The sequence below is a fragment of the Mchenga conophoros genome, linkage group LG3 (assembly GCF_057382185.1).
Source record: "Mchenga conophoros isolate Kocher_MC1m ecotype Shallow Benthic linkage group LG3, M_conophoros_male_GT1.1, whole genome shotgun sequence".
Lineage (NCBI taxonomy): Eukaryota > Metazoa > Chordata > Actinopteri > Cichliformes > Cichlidae > Mchenga > Mchenga conophoros.
This window is the reverse complement of record NC_140528.1, coordinates 25600105-25619466: the sequence shown is the minus strand read 5'-3', so window position 1 is coordinate 25619466 and position 19362 is coordinate 25600105. Positions and strand designations below refer to the sequence as shown.

The 19362-nt window shown below is 38.0% G+C and overlaps 2 protein-coding genes across 2 annotated transcripts in view; one reads left to right on the top strand and one right to left on the bottom strand.

The window, feature by feature from the left end:
• Positions 1 to 9009: 9009 nt before the first annotated feature.
• LOC146577848 (ras-related protein Rab-39B-like) overlaps positions 9010 to 19362 on the bottom strand; it is a 60059-nt gene continuing 49706 nt past the window's right edge. The window contains exons 3-4 of the mRNA XM_085255876.1: positions 10511 to 10691; positions 9010 to 9557 (exon numbers count right to left, since the gene is read on the bottom strand). Coding sequence (XP_085112002.1) covers positions 9312 to 9557; positions 10511 to 10691 — 427 coding nt within the window. The 3' untranslated portion in view covers positions 9010 to 9311. The remainder of the gene's footprint in view (positions 9558 to 10510; positions 10692 to 19362) is intronic.
• On the top strand, positions 16906 to 18968 carry LOC146577854 (GTPase IMAP family member 7-like). Its single transcript, XM_085255817.1, has 2 exons — positions 16906 to 16995; positions 17427 to 18968. The coding sequence occupies exons 1-2, from the start codon at positions 16989 to 16991 to the stop codon at positions 18371 to 18373; spliced, it is 954 nt and encodes a 317-aa protein (XP_085111943.1). The 5' UTR covers positions 16906 to 16988; the 3' UTR covers positions 18374 to 18968.

The window sequence follows — 19362 nt, the reverse complement described above, 5'->3', positions numbered from 1 at the left end:
TCACTCACTGGCCTGCACCAGTTACCAGTCACTTTGTGGAGCATTGGACTGCCATTACCTCATAAGACTTTGTTGTTACACTTTCTCTTACCGTACACTACTAAATCTCCATTTGCACTATTTGCCTATTTGCACTACTCTGCCTGGTTTACACTCAATGTCACTTACCCATTATATTGTATATTATATAGCTTTCTTGTTATATGTAAAATTGTATTTATTTAAATTTTTACTTTTTAATTATTTTACTTGCATTTTTAATCACTTTTATATTTAAATATATTTAAATGTTCATTTGCTATTTATCTAGGGATTGAAGAGTAACGCAATTTCTATTCTCCGTATGTCCTGTACATGTGGCAGAATCGACAAATAAAGTTGACTTTGACTTTGACTTTGACTTCACAGAGTCTCACAATATGAAGATGTGCATGTTTATTTATTTTACTTATTGTATTTAGAAAGAGGGACGATACATATTAATGAACATTTTAACAAATGTAAATATGCCAGATTATAGCCTTGGGCTAATTTCCACACATTAGTAAAAACATACAGAGACACTATTTACAGATCATGTGACAGTGATCACATTATACTACAACAAACTGACAAGAAGAGGACAATAACGGAAACACATCGATTATATTGCACATGCCCTGACTGTCCTGATATTGCACTGACCAGCTCCTTATTGGGAGCCGTGGGTTTTTTTTTCTTTCTCTCACTCTCTCTCTCTCTCTCTCTCGCACTTTTTTTCCGCTTCACTCCACACGAGAGCCTTGTGCTGTGCGCTGGGAAGAGGGGGGAGGGGCGGTAGTTGCACTCGCAGTAGCACAGGAACAGAGTGGGAGGGAGAGAGAGAGAAAGAGAGTCAGGGATAGTAATCATTCACAACTATTTTCAGTTGCAGATGATAAAGGATTCAGAAAGTTTATTCTTGCAGTTAAAAATATGAAATACAAAAAGAAGATGCACATTCTCTGTCATATGCCCATATGACAGAGAATGTGCATCTTCTTTTTATTTATTACATTTTATGTGGAGTGAATAAATAAAAGTATATTTACGGTGGCCCCTAGAGACGAAGCACGTACAAGCTCCAAAACACGTAAAAACTCCAAAACACATACAAAAGACAAGAGTAGTGCTCCAGGATGCTCGGCGCAGTGTTGAGCTTTTGTTAGCTAGTGGCTACACAAGCCAGGAAGTACCAACGACCAGATTTGGTGTGTGGTAGTAACAGGTAAATGAAGATTTTTTTTTTTAATTATTTAAATATATATGAGTGCCTGTGTATAAATACACAAACAATACACATATGCTTTCATGCTTTCAATTGTGTAATTTAAGTGATCTAGGTAGCTCTGTTTTGGAAGTTCAGTTCATGCTACAAAAGTGTTTTGGAGTTTGTACGTGTTTTGTCTCTAGGGGCCACCGTATATATTTATATATAAACATATATAAATAAAACCACTTTTTTTTACATTAGTAATTCCTGTTCTGCATAATTTTATATTGTTGTTAATAATAAATTAATTAAAGCAACAAAACAACCTGAAGAGCCGGTTGGGAGCTGGTTGGGGGTCGAAAGAGCCGGCTCTTTTTAGTGAGCCGAGCCGAAAGAGCCAGTTCTCTAAAAAGAGCCGGAAATCCCATCACTAAAAGTCATACTTCAAGTTACTGCTGCCAAAGGTGGTTTTACTACTGTATCAAAGGGTTTATTTAGTATATCACACAGATTAGGTTTTGTGAAATAAACGATCATACAGTGTAATATGTCGTGTTAATCTTAAGACCTCAATGTTTTTTAATGTCCTGATATATTAATTTTTAGAATTAACAGATGGTGTGTTTTGTTTTTAAGACTGTAGTTTCATAAGTGCACAGATCCACTGAAGGGGTTAAACCAGTTGATCAAACAGTGATTTGTATTGACATCATCGCCATTGATTATATGTAGCTGAGAGAAATCAGTTACCATCCTCATCCTTGTAGTAATAAAAGAAAACATTGTAGAAAGATCTGACTTTTAAGTGTAACTGTTCAAACCCTGTAAAATAAACCCTGTTAAAAAATTCAGATTTGTGTATCATGAGTAGCAATGAATTTCTTGTTGCTTTTCTTTGCTATTGCCCTCCTGCACTGGCTTCACTTTTCACCTCTTTTATGCATCGATATATTGTCTGTGTACAACACATGTTCTGTCCTTGCTTTTGTTGAAATACAAGGTTGAAAACAACAAGGTTGCAACAAAATGACAGTGGAGATAAAAACCTTTCAGCCCCTGTAAGGCTACAGCCGTGGTGACATCAGTGCTTTATATTCAGTGTGAAAGCAGCCTCAGTGAAACCAAAGCCAAGGATCCTGGCAGAAAATAGTGCAGTGTTTCCTCTTGGATAAGAGACCTAAAGGAGATTGCTTTGCTGTCAGCATGAACCTACTTTCCATCATATGAAAGACATCTCACAAAATCACTTCACAGGTCCTGAGGTGACTTTGTCGGCACCCTTGAATGTTTCTTTTTGTTTCCTGCCGAGTCAAGATTCAGAGCCTTTCAAGTCCGAGGAGGTTTTTCTGTAAAGGGGGAAAGGACCAGTTGACAGAGTATATCTTTCGAGATCAGCAAGTTCATGTGACTTTCTGTGGAGTGTGTGTCGGAGCCGGAAAAGGAAAGTAAATTACTTCACTCACAGGCTGCAGGTCAAACTAGCACTGAAACATTAAAAAACACTTCCAGACCACAAGAGCCTCGTGGACTTCTAGGAAAGAAGAGGCTACTAACATAAAGCCTGTGTTACTGCTTATTTCACACACTAGCGTATGTTTTACTAGAAAATGACTTCTCTTTGGGAGTAATAACTAAAATTGAACGTGCCTTTTTGGTCATTATTACACTTTTTTGTCCTTCTATTGAAAAGAAACAGTTTTAGAGGTAAAGAGCATGGATGCTCTTTTCAGCTGTAAGCCTACAATAACCTTTTGTCCAGCATAAGGTTTTGTCCAGCATAGGAAGTGAGAAAAATTTGTCCACCCAGGAGGGTTTGGTTGTATTTTTGAAGACATATTGATTAAATTGGACAGTGAGGATGATCTTAAAGGGTTCCCCCATAAAGACTGGAAACAGGATGGTCTGAGTTGGTAAGAAGAGGGTGTGTTTTGTCACCAAGTCCTTGCTTCCAAAATTTATTCTGGCTCAACCAACAGACAGCTGGCAGTGGTTTCATCTAGCTTCTCTTTAAACTCTCAGCTTAGGAGAAAATATGCACACCTCCCAAAGTGTTTTAATGCTGTAAGACAGGCGTATCAAAGTCAGGCCAAATTTAATCTTAAGAGGCCCAGACAGCTAAAACTATGTCTAATAACTTTACTGGGAAGAAGTTCAGCTGTACATTAAATATAATAAACCACCTATTTAAAAACTGATTGTGAACAGCATGAAGCTTCTTAAGAAAAATGTGCACAGCTTCAAAAATGCATCACAGTTGTTCCACACGTTAAAGCTATAATGCTGCTGTAGTAAAAGTCAGTGTCACTCTTTTGGCTTAATTGTAGAAAAAGTGCAGGCAGCTCTTATCCAGACTTTGCCCTATAATTACAAAATATAAGATTTATTTTATTTTGCAAAATAACTTGTGCTGTGAATCTACAAAAAACCGTAATAAAATTCAATAGTATATAGTGAAAAAACTGGATGTTTTTTGTTATATAACAGAATAGTGTTTTTTCTTCAATAAGAACTGCAAAACTGAGGAAAATACAGCTAAAAGTCCAAAATGTATGCTCTCTCTCGTTTTTCTTTCTTTTTTTTGGAAATTTTCACATTTTCACAAAGCTTGGGCTCTTTTTGGCTCCCAGGCTATCAGACATTATTCAGTAAAGCCCAGCAACATTTGTATTATGTATAATTGATTTAATTGACATGTTTCATCTTCATGAAGATCATCATGAGAGTATAAGACAAACTGTGCTGGAGCTGTAACCTGCAGACTTTATGCTCTTCTTTATGTGGAAGTAGATGAAAACCTGTACTCTGTCTCTCCAGTCATGCCGGTCTAAAAGCTAGAAAGCATCTGCTGACGAAGCTTTTGGCGCCCATGAGGAGGAGCAGCACACACAGGACACTGCACCGACTAAAACCCACGAAAACCTTCTAAACTGTCGACTCAATGAAATCCTCTTGGGAACTTTGAGCATAATACAACACAAACTCTCGTAGAGGATACAAAGGCAGAGCGATACATGTTTTGAAATGACAAGTAGCGGGCGCATCTAATACACGCAGAGCCTCCACAAAAAAATACATACAAGCAAAGCACAGCGGCCAGTGCCACGCTAATTTTGGCGCAGTGCATGCGTGTCCGATGTGAAAGGGCCTTTACTCTGTAAAGAGTAAAGGTCTTAATGATGATGTAATAACATAAGCGTAGACCCCACATACCAACACAAATCCCTAATGAGGACACACATCTCTAAGATCTTTCTCTTAGTAGAAGAGAAAAGATCTGCGAACTGGAATCAGCTGATCATGGCAAGAGTGCAAGAACCAATATGTGGGAACGATAGAAAGGCAGACTTGGACTACTGAGAACCAGTTTTCTACAAGAGCCGGTTCTCAATTCCAGTCCCTAATGATTCAGCAAGGCAGAGGAAGGAAACACTTCTTAAAGCGGTTGTGAGATGAAACATTTCAAAAACAGGAGGACATCAGGGAGAGAGCGCTCAGGCGTTTTTTATTATTCCTGTAAGGACTTTTCTGAAGATCGATCTTTTCCGTCTGGCGACAGCTTTTCACTCACTTCAATGAGGAATAATGCAGTGTGTATAGCTGTGGAAATGGGTTATTATAATTAGAATAGTTTCTCATAAACTCTCAAAACATGTACATCACTTTTCAAAGCTTTCAGAGGAGTGTTTTGCTTTGACTTGAAATTATTACTCTAATAGGACAACTCAGTGTAAAATCCCCCCTAACGATACATTCATGTAAAAATAAAATGACAGACACAAAACTCTTTGGAAACACTTAAAAAGAAGGCATACAATGTGAGAAAATGAAGACATATACTTATCCTCACTGGCCGACAGAGGACTGTAATGCTCATTCATTTAAAAAACAAAAGAAAAAGAATAATCAGTGCTGTGATCATAGCAGGAATGTATATCTGGTTAACAGACAACCAGAGTAAAACATTTAATCAAACCATAAGTTTCCTACATCTACAGCAGCATCCTAGTTACACAGAAGAGACAGAGAGGGGAAAAAAATGGAAATTTTTCAAAATGATATATAGATATCTACATGTACACCAAACAATCCAGGTTCTTTAGATGAGTATTTTAAGGTACATTTAATTGCTAAGAACCCTATAACTGTCTATATGTTCCTTCTCCGTGTTTAAAATGGCTTTAATTACACTCATATACACTCACCAGCCACTTTATTGGGTACACCTTCCTAGTTTTAATTCTTCGTGGCATAGATTCAACAAGGTGCTGGAAACAGTACTCAGAGATTTTGGTTCATATTAACATGACAGCATCACACAGTTGCTGCAGATTTGTCGTCTGCAAATCCATAATGAGAATCTCCCGTTCCACCACATCCCAAAGGAGCTCTGTTGGGCTGAAATCTGGAGACTATGGAGGCCATTTGAGTGCAGTGAACTCATTGTAATGTTCAAGAAACCAGTTTGAGATGATCTGATCTTTGTGACATGGAGTGTTATCCTGTTGGAAGCAGCCATCAGAAGAGATGGTCGTGGTCAGTAACAGTATTCAGGTGGGCCGTGGTGTTCCATCCCCCCTACTACTACTTCCCTCTGTTAATACTATCCATATGTATATAGCGCTGCAGAACTGTGTCCCCCCCCCCCAGCATGTTTGCACTGAGTAGGAGATGCTCTGTATCTCATTGTGCAACTGTATAGTGACAATAAAGGCATTCTATTCTATTCTATTCTATTCTATTCTATTCTATTCTATTCTATGCTCTATTCATATTGAAGGGCCTATAGTTTGCCAAGAAAATATCCCCCACACCATTACACAACGACCAGTCTGAACCGTTAAAACAGGGCAGGGTGGATCCATGCTTTCATGTCATTTATGGCAAATTGGGACCCTACCATACGGATCTCACAAAAGATATAAAGACTCATCAGACCAGGTAGCAGTTTTCGAATTTTCTATCATCTAACTTTGCCTGTGTGAATTGTAACCTCATCTTACTGTTCTTAGTCTACAAAAATGGCAGCCAGTGTGGTCTTCTGCTGCTGTACTCCACACTGATCATTTAGAGATGGTCTTCTGCATACTTTGGTTGTACCGGGTGGTTTACTGTTGATTTCCTGTGAGCTCGAAGCAGTCTGTCCATTTTCCTCTGAGCTCTGACTTCAACAAGGCATTTTCACTCAAGCTCACTGGATATTTTCTCTTTTTCTCATCAATCTCTATAAACTCAGTAGAGCAACAGAAATAATCAGATGGTCTACATGGCAGCAACAACTATGCCATGTTCAAAGTCAAATTAACTTTCTCTCCCATTCTCATAGTGCACACTAAAGGCAGTCTAACATGTAACTCCAACCCTATGTTGGGATCAGATATCTTTATTTTATTAACACACTCAGTTTATACTTTAGCAGGTTGTCTTGACCGTGTCTACACACCTAAAATGCATTGCATTTTTGCAACACAATTGGCTGGTTAAATATTTTCATTAACGGGTATCTGAACAAGTGTACCTAACAAAGTGACTGGTGTGGGTATGTAGGTCAGGGTAAGCAGAGTATTATATTTAGTCCAGTGCTGATTTCTGCAGAACATGTCATATAAATGGCAAAAAGGTTACCTGCTGATTTTCTCTACTCACTGTTTTGTTTGTTGTCTGGTATTTTTTTTTTTTTTTTTTAAACTGTAATAGTGTAAAATAATAATATTAATTTAAGAGTAAAATTACTTTAAAAGCAATTGGGTTTTTTTGCAGAATATGTTCAGTCAAAGGACCGATGAGGCTAGCAGCTGTTAGCTTAGCTTAGCAGTCAAAATAGGGTGAAAGCTAGTCTCTGTGCAAAACGTTAACATCTTATTTCTCGCTTAAGTTGTACAAAAATGTGCACAAATAAAAATTTGTTATTATAGTTAGGTCAGTATTTCCATTCATGGCAAAGTAGCTGTACCTCTGGTCTTAATGATGATGTAATTATTTATTATTTAAGCCTTTTAAAGAAATTTACTAAAGGTATCCCTTAAAAATAAATATAACATAAGGCAGACAGCTGTGATTTAATCATTCAAGTAACCCACAAATACTAAATTTTGCATCAAGATTAAAATTATAGTAAAATTGGGCTAAATGTGGCTAAAACTTCACGTTCTTAAACCTCTAGGTCACACATAAACATATTTTAACAACATTTGAATGATTATATATCCACATTCAAATTCAGACTGTTTGAAATATAGTCATTTGAGATCTCAAATGTTCCCCTTTGTTTTAAATCTACCCTCATGGCCATCTTATAAATAGTATAACTCAAGTAATCATGGCAGTGACATCCACTTGAAGCTTTGTGTTAAATTAAAAACAAAAGTTAGATATGATACACTTACCCACACACATTAAAAAAATTGTATACTACTTGCTCAGAAAAAAAAAATAGTATCCCCTGTATTAGAAGCTTCAGTTCTCTCTGTCTCGTCTTGCATTGTGGGTAATGTGGTTCTTTTGTGGAGTCCATTTCCCTTCAATGCATCTCTTTCCAATGTATCTGTTTCTTTTGCCTAGGTCGCTTGTTTTCCTTCTTCAAATGCCCCAAATGGTACCACATTTAAGACGAACTTGGTTACTAAGGTGCTGTTTGGCTCCATTTTGCTCCTGTTAATCCACCTTAAAAAGTGTCTCATTGAAAGATAAACCAGCACAAAATTTTTACAAGAATCCACCTGGGTTACACAGCTGTACACGTTGACTTTTCTTGCTTGAGGAGTCCATTAGAAACTGGATGTGCAGTATGGTGTTTAGCAAAATGATAGTGGATGTAACCATGTAGTCAATGTCACTGAGCTTACAGGAGGCCTAAACTGCTTCAAAGTCAAATAAAATAGCAACAAAATCACGTTTTATATATTTAGGACCTCCAGGACGTCTCCATTGAGCTTTGATGGTTGAAAGTGGAGATAGAGTAATGTGCAGAAATCTTGAGTAGCCTCTCATTTCTCTATGTTTTGCTTTCATGGAGCCAGATTTTCTTGTCATTTTTTTATGTGGTCTCGAGCAATAGTTGTCCAGCCTTTCTGAAGGTCTTTCAGGGGTGGGGGGGTTGTTGTTAAGCCACTGAACTATTGACCAATGAATCCAAATTTCACATTTTTGGTTCAAATTCTCACATGTGCAAAGGACATCAGTAGAGAAGTAAACAGTGAGTGCCAAGAGCCATCTGTAAAACATGATGGAGGCTCTGCCATGGTTTGGGGCTGCAGTTCAGCCAGTGGTGTTGGAGACTTTGTCAAAATAGATGCTATGATCCACCACTCAATATCATCTGGAAAGCATCTGCATTTTCAGCATGACAATGATCCCAAAAGCACTTCCTATGCAGTACAAATATACCCGGATAGAAAAGCACACAGTGGAGCAATATCAGCCATGGACTGGCCTTCCCAGTGCACGGATCTTAACATAACTGAAGCAGAGTGGGATAGTCTTGGGATTGTGTATTTGCACATTTTAGGACATTACTGCAACTATTTCCTATTTTCCAAACACAATATTTAAAACATTAGGCTGACTCAAGATTTTGGTACAGTACTGTAGATGCTAATCAAATAATCAATGAGGTTGAATCTAAGTACACTACACTGAAAATGCTGAAAAAGATGTTGGACACTAACGTAGGAGTGATAGCTTTCAGTGCGATCGTGTAATTGCATATTGAGAGGAGAAGGCTAGGGAGCAGAGAGGTGACCGAAGACTTAAACGGAGGAAGAAACATGAAATGGATCATCTTTCTAAGGCTTTTGCAAGGGAGGTTTATTCAGGAAAGAAGCCCAAAACAAAAGAAAAGGGAGCCCTCAAATGAGCATCTTTAATGGGCGCAACCATTTTTAGTCTTACACCCACATTCAAGGTGTTCTTCTCCATGATCTACCAGCCTTTTTGTTAAAATATGCCAAACATCCCTTTCTGTGTCTTTTCTAAGAAAGAACAACGAGGGTTACCACCAGTTTTCAGTCAGAGGGCTGACACCTCAGTCCGTCAGCTACCCCTCTCTGATCGACTTCACTCCCCTATCTTCAGTCTTCCCAGATCAACAGAGACAGCGGCGGTCACTCTTGGTCACTTCCTCGGATGAGTGAACCACATTGGGCACAAACCCACTCTTCACACCCTCCCAGCCCTCCTGGATGGTGATGTCACCAGACCGAACCAGGGCGAAGATGTCTCTGGTCAGCTCAGTGAAGGCGTGTTCCACATTGATGGCGTCACGGGCTGACGTCTCAACATAGCGCATCCGATACGCCCCAGCCAGTTTCTCTGCTTCTTGGCGGGTCACCTACAAGATCAAATGAGTTAAGTGAGTTAATGACGCTATCTCCTGTAGTGGCTGTAAAACACATTTGAGTGCCACGACAGCAATTCAACAACAAATGGTCTTATCAGGAAGTGCAAGGACTAAGAAGACAAGCTGTAGGGTTTTTTTGGGATTGGACTGCCATTCGCACACAAAGTCAAATTTGAGTGACTACTTCAGCTGCATATTTCCACATCAAGACATTATTATGCATCATATTGTGACATGCCCTAAGCTAACCCAGCACAACTAAAAATCCCAAACCAATAAGAGGCTAAAACACTCCTTGAACTTGAGCGCACTGATATTGCATTTTACTCAAAGTGCTTTGAAATTGAGTTGAGTTGAGCAAACCTGCACAGAACAGTTTAAATTTTTAATTTTACATGTAACATCTATTTCACTCCAAAGGTCACAGAGTCTCCAGTTACTCTGAAGTGTGTTATTCTGCTGATAGGCCTGATTCCACACTCACAGATAATGACTGTTCAGTCCTGTTACAAAATAAAGCTGAAGCATTATTGACCAATTTATGATGGCAACTGAAAAGCTGGTAAACGAGCCCTCTAACACAAAGTTATGAAAGTGGGCAGATCAAGATAGGGGTAAGCGGCTAATACGGGAAATGTTGCATAATTTCCTCGTTCATTTCATTTTATTCCTGCTCTCACGATGGTGGGATATTAATGTAGATGTGGTGTTATGCTGTCTAATTTTCAGAGGGGATATATTTTTATTTCTGTCTGCCCACTGACCCAAGACAATAAACTGTGCCTCTGAACAAAATAAGTGCAAACAAAAACAAATAAATAAATGTGAACAAAAAAGTTACTTTTAAAACTGTGACTTTGTTGTATTGCATAGTGCGTAACCTTTCACAACAGGGGAAAGTGCTTGTTTTAATCCAGTTTTAATCTACTTGACAGTGTACACACCTGCCGCTGTGCCTCCAGATCACACTTGTGGCCCACCAATAGAAATACGATGCTATGTGGCTGGACATGACTACGAGCCTCCTCCAGCCAGTCATGGACATTCTGGAAAGATCGGCGATTGGTGATGTCAAAGAGGAGAAGCCCACCCACAGAGTTACGGTAGTAAGCCCTGGTAATAGACCTGGAAAGGACATAAAATAGAGGGAAGCATTTAACATTAATACTACATGCAGTTATTTCACCAACTATAATAAACGCACAAGAATTTGATTATATGAAGTTAAACAGATAAAGCAGTGGCCAGTGGATATACTTTCTGTTTGCAAATAACATGTATGAAGTTCACAAAGAAAATAAATTGAGTTCTGTTGGTCAAGCAAAGCAAGTTCTGCTTGTCCAGCAAAATTTACAAATAAATAAAAATGTAAAAATCTATTTTTATCTCCGTATTTTCTCGTAAGTCTTGTATTCAACTGTATCCAATCTTAAAATCACTGCGATCTTGTGGTCGAAGCTGGTAATCATCTCTGGAAGCAGGATTAACTCTGCTTGCAGTCAAACTATTGTAGTCAGTAGCAGCTTACAGTTGCTTGTTTGCAGATGCATATTGTGGATAAACCTCTGGTCTTCGACAGGAAAGTGACAGGAGTTCTTAGAGCAGTTACAATCTGCTTTACGTGGAAACAGAGCTAGCATTAGCATGCAAACAAGCCATTTATAATGTATCACTTTAACAGATAAGTTTTCTCTTGCTAACCATTTTGATCACATGTGTGATGCAGATGAGTTAAGAGTAAAATGAGAAATAGTCTTAATAACTACATTTATTACATTCACAAAGCCTTGATGATGGAGAGGAGACATCAAATCTGGTTTCATAAAACAGGCGAGTAGAACCGATGCAGGTTCAGCACTTTCAGAATAACATTCAAAAGAAATCTTCTGGTTGATCTAATTTACAAAGTATAACCAGCTGTTTTGTAATACATCGCCTTCATTTTGTATTCATTGTTAAATGCCTCTGTAAATATTGATAATTACATTTGTCACAGAATGTTTCAGCCTTTTAATTCAGCTGTTATTTTTTAATGTTATACATGTATTCAAAGTATCTTTTAAATATAGATAAAGGTATATTTTTGAGCCCATTAAAAGCTATTTATTTAGAGATATATGGTCCTTACAAGCTAGACAAACTATCAAATTGTAACTATCATGTCATGATACGTTGTGTGGCAGGCAGGAGAAGGACCCAATAGCAAAACTCACAGACACGGGGATGAACTCAAAATCACAGCTTTAATGCTGGAATGGCAGAACATAGGAAATACAAAACTAAACTGGGAAAAGTAAACTAACATACGCAGAGAGACACAGGGAGATCCACACAACATGAGGGAGAACGCGACGCCGAACAGAGGAAGACGCAGACAGAAATACACAGAGGGTTAACGAGGAAAGTGGGAACACACGGGGAACACAGGTGACACAGATAACCATAACGAGACAGGGCGGGGTGAACATAACGCTGACGGGTACAGGCACAGAGGTTCAGACAGGAGGAGAGAGAGCACGGGGAGAACGCAGACATAACGGGCTGGGGAAAACATAGAATAAAGCACAAAGAGAGACGAGGGCTCATAAATACACAGAGGGGCACACAGGGGGTAAGAGTCACGAAGGGAAAACACATAAGGAACAACGTAACAGATCAACCCAGGAAGCATGGCCTAAATAAAGAACAAAATACAAAAATACATGAAAACTAAGAATACTGGGCCCACATGGCCCAGGACCATGACATATCATATGGTTTGACAGACTGTAGATTCAGTTTTGTATATAGTGAAGTGTTTTCAAATGTTGTTTGAAAATAAAAACCAAGACAAATGCATTTAACTTTCTTAGTGCAAAAAATATATGTAATTTTTTAATAGACTGTGAGTCAGGATCGTTGTTGTGTACAGAAATCACTTCAACACCAGTTGTGACCGAGGGTGTAACATCACTGTTTCAGCAAATTGTTTTAAACGCTGATTGTAATTTTAACAAATGAGGCTAAATTTAGAAACTGTAGCAAGTTAGTTATTTAAGCACCTTTTAGCTCCGTGGATTTATTAAACACTAAATTACATTTTAATGTTTTCAGCAGATTTATTTTAAAACAGCTTTGTAGGTACAGAAGACTGCTGTATCCTGGCTCGCCTGTTAGCTAACATGGTTGCCTGTAGTTTTGCTCAAAGGTACCAATTTGTTTGCAAACGCTCGCCATTTACTCCCCAAGCTGTAGTGAAACTTAGAAATTCATCATTCAAATTTACTGCAGCACACTTTTCACAGTTTCCCCTGCTTGGTGAGTAGAGTCTTCCATGCAAACTACAGGCAACCACAGCAATCAGGTGGTGACCAAAGCAGCTGCAAGGAGGATTTCGGTGCAGCACTACATACCAATTTTGCACTACTGTACCTGCAAAACAACCTCCAACAACTACTCACAGCCGGTCGGGGAATCTCTGGGTCTCTGTAAGTAACTAAAGGATTAATATATTCTTAAACTATTTTTATTAAAAAGTTTCAACAGAAAAAAACTAAGAACAGACAGGACATATTGGATAACTCATCTTGGGTAACACTGTCCTTAGTTTGGATTGTATAAACATTTGTAGTGAACTGCTAAAAATCCAGAACTACTGTGTGAAATACATTAATTACAAATTATTCCTGCAGCGATTTTTCGTCTACCTCAAAAAACATTAAAAGTCTTTGATGCAGCAGTTAAGCTGGTTAGCCAGACACGCAGCTTGTAGATCACAAACACCCTGCACTTTATACATTTTTCTCTTGATTTTAAAAATAAACATACCCATTATATGTTCAGGATGAATAGAAAAATAAGCCATATTAGTAATAAAACAGATAAATCTAAAGAAAGGAGTTGTGAACGCAGAGGAAGATGGAGGTGTCATTAGGGTATCATTTTAATACCAAGTGGAAACTGGATTTGTGGTTTATATAACTGTAACTCCTCTACGCAATCTGACAGGGAGGAAAAGTGCTGCTAGATTTTGACGAGATGCGACAACCTGCATGCACGCAGGGACACATCGACTGCCTCATGACGTCTCTCTCTCTTCCTCACAGACTGCATGCGAATATAAATATAACTGGAAGGACAATTAGAGGCTTAAGCTGGAGACGGAAAGAGAGACGTGTCTTGAAAGAGGAAGAAGGGAGGAGTTGCTGACAGAGAGGAGACAGGAAGAGAGGAGGAGTGGATAGCAGAAAAACCTGAGCCGGAGAGTGATTCATTTGATCGGACACACACATAGTTTATATGTATTTTTAGAAGCAAGAACCACGCAGATGAAACAACAATGACTAAGAGATCTGCATCGCTGGTGGAGAAGAAGTGAACAGAGGACTGTGTGGTGGATTAAAACAAGCAAGGACTGCTGCGTCACAAGTTCCCAAAATAGTGGCTTTTAAATATTTTCCTAAAACAGCTACTTTAGTCAACCATAGTGTAATAACTGAAGGATTATCTGGGTGCCGTCTGTGCCACTGCAGCTCCAGCACATACACGATAATCAGACAAACATGTGACAAATGAATAAATTTATGATTAAATTCTTGTTTGCTGCATGTAGATAAATTATTAGGCTGATAATGTCCTCTATTTCTGTTATTACCAACAATTATAGGGGAAAAACAAAGGAAACAGTTCATCTGTCCATCTCCTCTGTTCATAGTTTTCAGCCTCAAGCCTCTTTGTACCTACTGAATTTATAAATGTTGGCAGATACACAGTGCTATAAAAGGCTAAAGAAATCACTAAACGTTATTAGAAAATGTGAGTGGAAGAGGAGTAAATTCCAGCAGAAGCGCTATGGTGGACTGGACTTACAGATCGGACTTGGATTTGGCTTTATTTCTGCTCATCATCATCTTTGCCATGTTGGATTATAATTCTGTGAAGGATTTGGACTTTAATCATTTTCCAAGTGGATTGCAGATTCTCAAGACTTTCAAGGTTTCCTCTGTGAAGATGTGGGACTTATCAAGGAATCCTGCATTCCTGATTATTACCATTAACAGAGCACTAAGCACATCTTCAGTGCTGGAAGTGTCCATCTCACCACCAACCTCTCTTCCGCCAAAGATAGGAACAACATGAACATTAGCTTAGAGTGAGTTACTTCAATAAGTAGAATTCATGTGATTTGATTATTCTCTTTTTTGTGTGCTTATCCTTTGCCAAGACTCAAAGGAAATTCCTGATAAATTTGACCTGCAAGGCTACTTGAGTTTTTTCATACCAGGGCAAGCAGGGAAGACACCTGCTTGTTCAAGGCAGTCAGGCTGGACGAGTCCCTTCATCCACATCAGCTGAAGAACCCTGCATTATCTACTGGGAAAGACTCATAGGATCCGGGATCAAGACTTTTCTTTATCAGAGCGCCGAAATCAACTTCCTGTATAGGGGTTTTGTGGGTCTACCAATTGACAGGCTTCAACAAGTGCATTAAAGTCAGGTTCAATATCTGAGTTGGATCCTTGAGGGAAAACATCACTGAGAGAGGATCTATAGCTCGATTTATAAAACTTCTTCAAGGAGAACATGAAGCATCTTCACTGTTGGCATGTGAATAAAAATGCTGTTCTCCAACTAGCTTTAAAGAAGCTACAACCTTGTCATGAGCATTTCGAATGCAAATATGGTTTTTAGGTCTTTAGTCTTTCCATTCTGCATTTGAGCTCTAGGATGTCTTTGACTTTCTTCTTCTCAACAAACTCTTGAAATTCTGCTCTCAGTTTCCACACTCTTTGCTCAGGCTGAGCAATGTCACCATGTTCAGTCTCCTCCCCCATCAAAAGTGTAACAAACTATCTTTTATTCAGTGCCGTATTCAGTTGTTAGTCACTTTATCTTGCGCGCAACTCAAATTGTCGGACATTTTTCCCAGATTTATAGACATATTGATCATAACACCTGCCAGTTATCCTATTGCAGCCCAAGCCTATCTAAGCCTGGACTTAGCCCCATTAACAAATCACTTCCTGTTGTTGTCTCTTTCACTGAGTGCACTGCTGCCAGCTCCTCCACGACTTTAAAGTTTTTCAATATCCTAAGTTGAAAGATAATCAACTAGGTTGTGTCACGGACATCACAGCTCTCATCCAAAAACCAATAACACAAAGTCAAAATTGTCCACATTCTCAAATGCTGTTCTTTTTTCTCACCAAACACACTTTCATAAACCTGTCAGAGAATGGCTTACTGTTTTTTATTATATTATATTATATTATATTATATTATATTATATTATATCATATTATATTATATTATATTATATTATATTATATTATATTATATTATATCATATTATATTATATTATATTATATTATATTATATTATATCATATTATATTATATTATATTATATTATATTATATTATATTATATCATATTATATTATATTATATTATATTATATTATATTATATTATATTCATCCATCCATCCATTCGCTTCCGCTTATCCTTTTCAGGGTCGCGGGGGGCGCTGGAGCCTATCCCAGCTGTCATAGGGCGAGAGGCGGGGTACACCCTGGACAGGTCGCCAGTCTGTCGCAGGGCCAACACACAGTGACAGACAACCATTCACACTCACATTCACACCTAGTGGCAATTTGGATTATCCAATTAAAACATTCATTTTTGCGAAAGCATATAGTCAGGGCATGATCAGGTGACCTGAATCCTCCCGTAGATACACTACAATTGTCGGATGGCTGCGTCTGTGTCGCAGCATTTTGAGTTTATTTTGTATTTTTGATATATTGGAATAATGTTATAATAATAATAAAGTTATATAGTTATGCCTGTGCCCTCATTTCCTTTTTCTCCCTGTTAAAAGGGAGTTTTTTTCTTCTCACTGATGCCCAAACACTTGCTCAAAGAGTGAGCGTGTTGGTGTAACAGAGGAGGAAGCTAGGGTTAGGGTGAGATGGAAGCAGATGATCAACTGAGGCGAACCCTAAAGGAAACAGCTGCTTGAAGATTTCAAATACGTAACACACACCTTTTATGTATATATAGTAAAACTTTTCATTATAGTATTCTAGAACAGTATGAAACGTATAAACTCTCTTTTGCTTATGTCATATTTACTACAGACATATTTAACTTTGGGTTATAACAATATGCTCGCCAAGATTTTTATATAAAAATGAAAAGAAAAATTGTGTTTTTGTTATTAATTTATTTAAATAAATAACATTTAAATATGCACAATAGTTTTCTCATGCTGTTGCCAGGTGTGGGAAAAAAAGAGAAACACACTATGAGGTAAGCTCATCACTTTAGTTTGCTGCTGAGAAACAAGTCCAACAGGTACAGAAACAACCGAACGGCGCAGTCACAACGTCCACAGGATCTGAGTAATTGTGTGTTTCTGCGCTGATTTCGCTTTCAAAAACATGGACGGTAAGTCGCAATTATTATCATGTATTCTGTATTAATGATTAACAGAAATGTGGGATCACAAAGGAAGAAAGTTCTCTGAAAGTGATTGTTTTTCTCAGTCAACATGATCTACTCCACTGAATACCTAAAGTAGTTATGTAAATGTTATATAATATATTCAAGACTGTAATACACTGAGTGTATGCTTGATAGAGTTAATAATTCAAAATGATTTAGTTGTATCCACCATCTGAACAGCTAAGTCTAAACTTTGATCAACAATCAGAGAAATTACATTTTTCTACTCTTCCATATTTACTTGTAAGCCAGTAATGACTGGCTTGTACACATCATGCAGTTTTACCTCCACTTCAATTTACTGTTTATTTCTTGCACTGCTTTTGACAAAGTAATAGATAAATAACTAACACCGAATCATTACTGTTTTATAGAGTCAAAAAGAAGGATTGTGCTCCTGGGAAAAACTGGAGCTGGAAAGAGCAGTATTGCCAACACCCTGTGTGGAGAGCCTGTGTTTAAAGTAAATCATACCCCCAAATCTGGAACAAGTGAATGTCAGTCAGAGTATATGAATATCGGTGGAAGAACCATATTATTTATTGACACTCCTGGATTTTTTGACACAGACAGGTCTGAGGAGGAGATGAAGTCTGAAATAACAAGGTGTATCACAGAATGTGCTCCTGGTCCTCATGTTTTTCTCATTGTGCTTAAAGTGGAGAAATACACAGAGCATGAAAAGGGTGTGATAGACAAAATGAACCAATATTTCTCAGATGAAGCATTTAGATTTACTACAATAATCTTTACTCATGGTGACCAGCTTCCTGAGGGAATGAAGATTGAAGAGTTTGTTAATGAAAGTGAAGCTCTGAGCGATCTGATCAAGAAGTGTGGCGGCCGCTGCCACGTCATTGATAACAAATACTGGAAGAACAACCAGGGAGATGAATACAGGAACAACCAGTATCAGGTGGCAGAATTACTCAAAACCATTGACAAGATTATTGAGGCAAACAAAGGAGGCTACTTCACCAATGAGATGCTGCAAGAAGTGAAGAGAGATATACAACAAGAGGAAGGTCGCATCAAACAGTCATCTCCAGATAGTAAAGAAGAGGAAACTGCAACAAAGGCGAAACAATCTGTGTTTAAAAATCTGTTGTCAAAAGCTGCAGGAGTTACAACAGGGGATCTGTTAGGTGCATTCCTGGGTGGGACGATACAATTAGGGAAAGAAGACAGCACTGTAGGTTTAGTAGGAGTAGGAGTAGGAGTAGCATTGGGAATAGCAGCTGCAGCGAAAGTAGCTAAAAACAATGCACCAACATCATCTAGCACAGTTCCTGCTGTATCTGCAGAGCCAGCAGCCAAATAAAACCAGGAGTACCACGTTTGATGGACATGAAACTGGTGCACGGTGATGAAGCAAAGAAAGGAGACTACAACACTAAAACACACTTTGTTTATTTTTTTTTAATGTAAAAACAGGTTATAAATTAAATATCTAAAACATCTGTTAAGCTTTCAAAAAAGTACCTTTACAATCCACAGATGTACAGAATCAGCATATACTGGGCACAACTACTCACATTCACCTTTATAAGTTGCCATCATAGAGTCATTGTTAAAATTATAGAATGAGACATTTTGGAATCCTTTTGTTCATCATGATTGGATTTCTGTATTTGCATTGTACAAAATGTCTTACTTAAGAGTTTTTGTTGAATACTTACTGTTAACATATAAATGAAGTAGCTTATGCTTAATGATATGTAAGAATGTGATTTTCCCCCCTCGTCATATGCTATAAAACCCTTTATGTTGCAGTTTATATTTCAGAATTTACCCATGAATATGTCCATTACTCCAGCTTAAACAAAATCTCTGGGTATTTCAATAACAGATCTATAACTTTCAAATATTGTTGCTTCTTTTTTCGATGTTTTCTTTGCTACAAGTCTTCACTAATAAAGCAGCTAATTGTTTCACATGTAACCAAGTTTCTTCAACTTCTTGACAATTTTCATTTACTAGCCTCATGTTAATTCAGCTGAACTTGTTAAACCTCCTCAGCAGGTTTAGCCAAACATGTTTAAGAGGCAGTGACATCTTAAACAGCGACTTTCATTTTTACTTAATTTGGCTTCCGCTGACTTTACTTGAGTTGAACCAGCTGATGAAGTTTAACAGGATCAGCCAAATCTACCACAGCCATTTTTAAACCAGAACAGTAATGGAAACTGCTGGGATGAGTGGACAGACCACTGACAGATTTGATCTTCGACAAACTTTATTGTAATGTCAGTTTTAATGTTTTTAAGTGTTGCTCATGTTTCCAGACTGTATAAAAGTTACTGACTGACA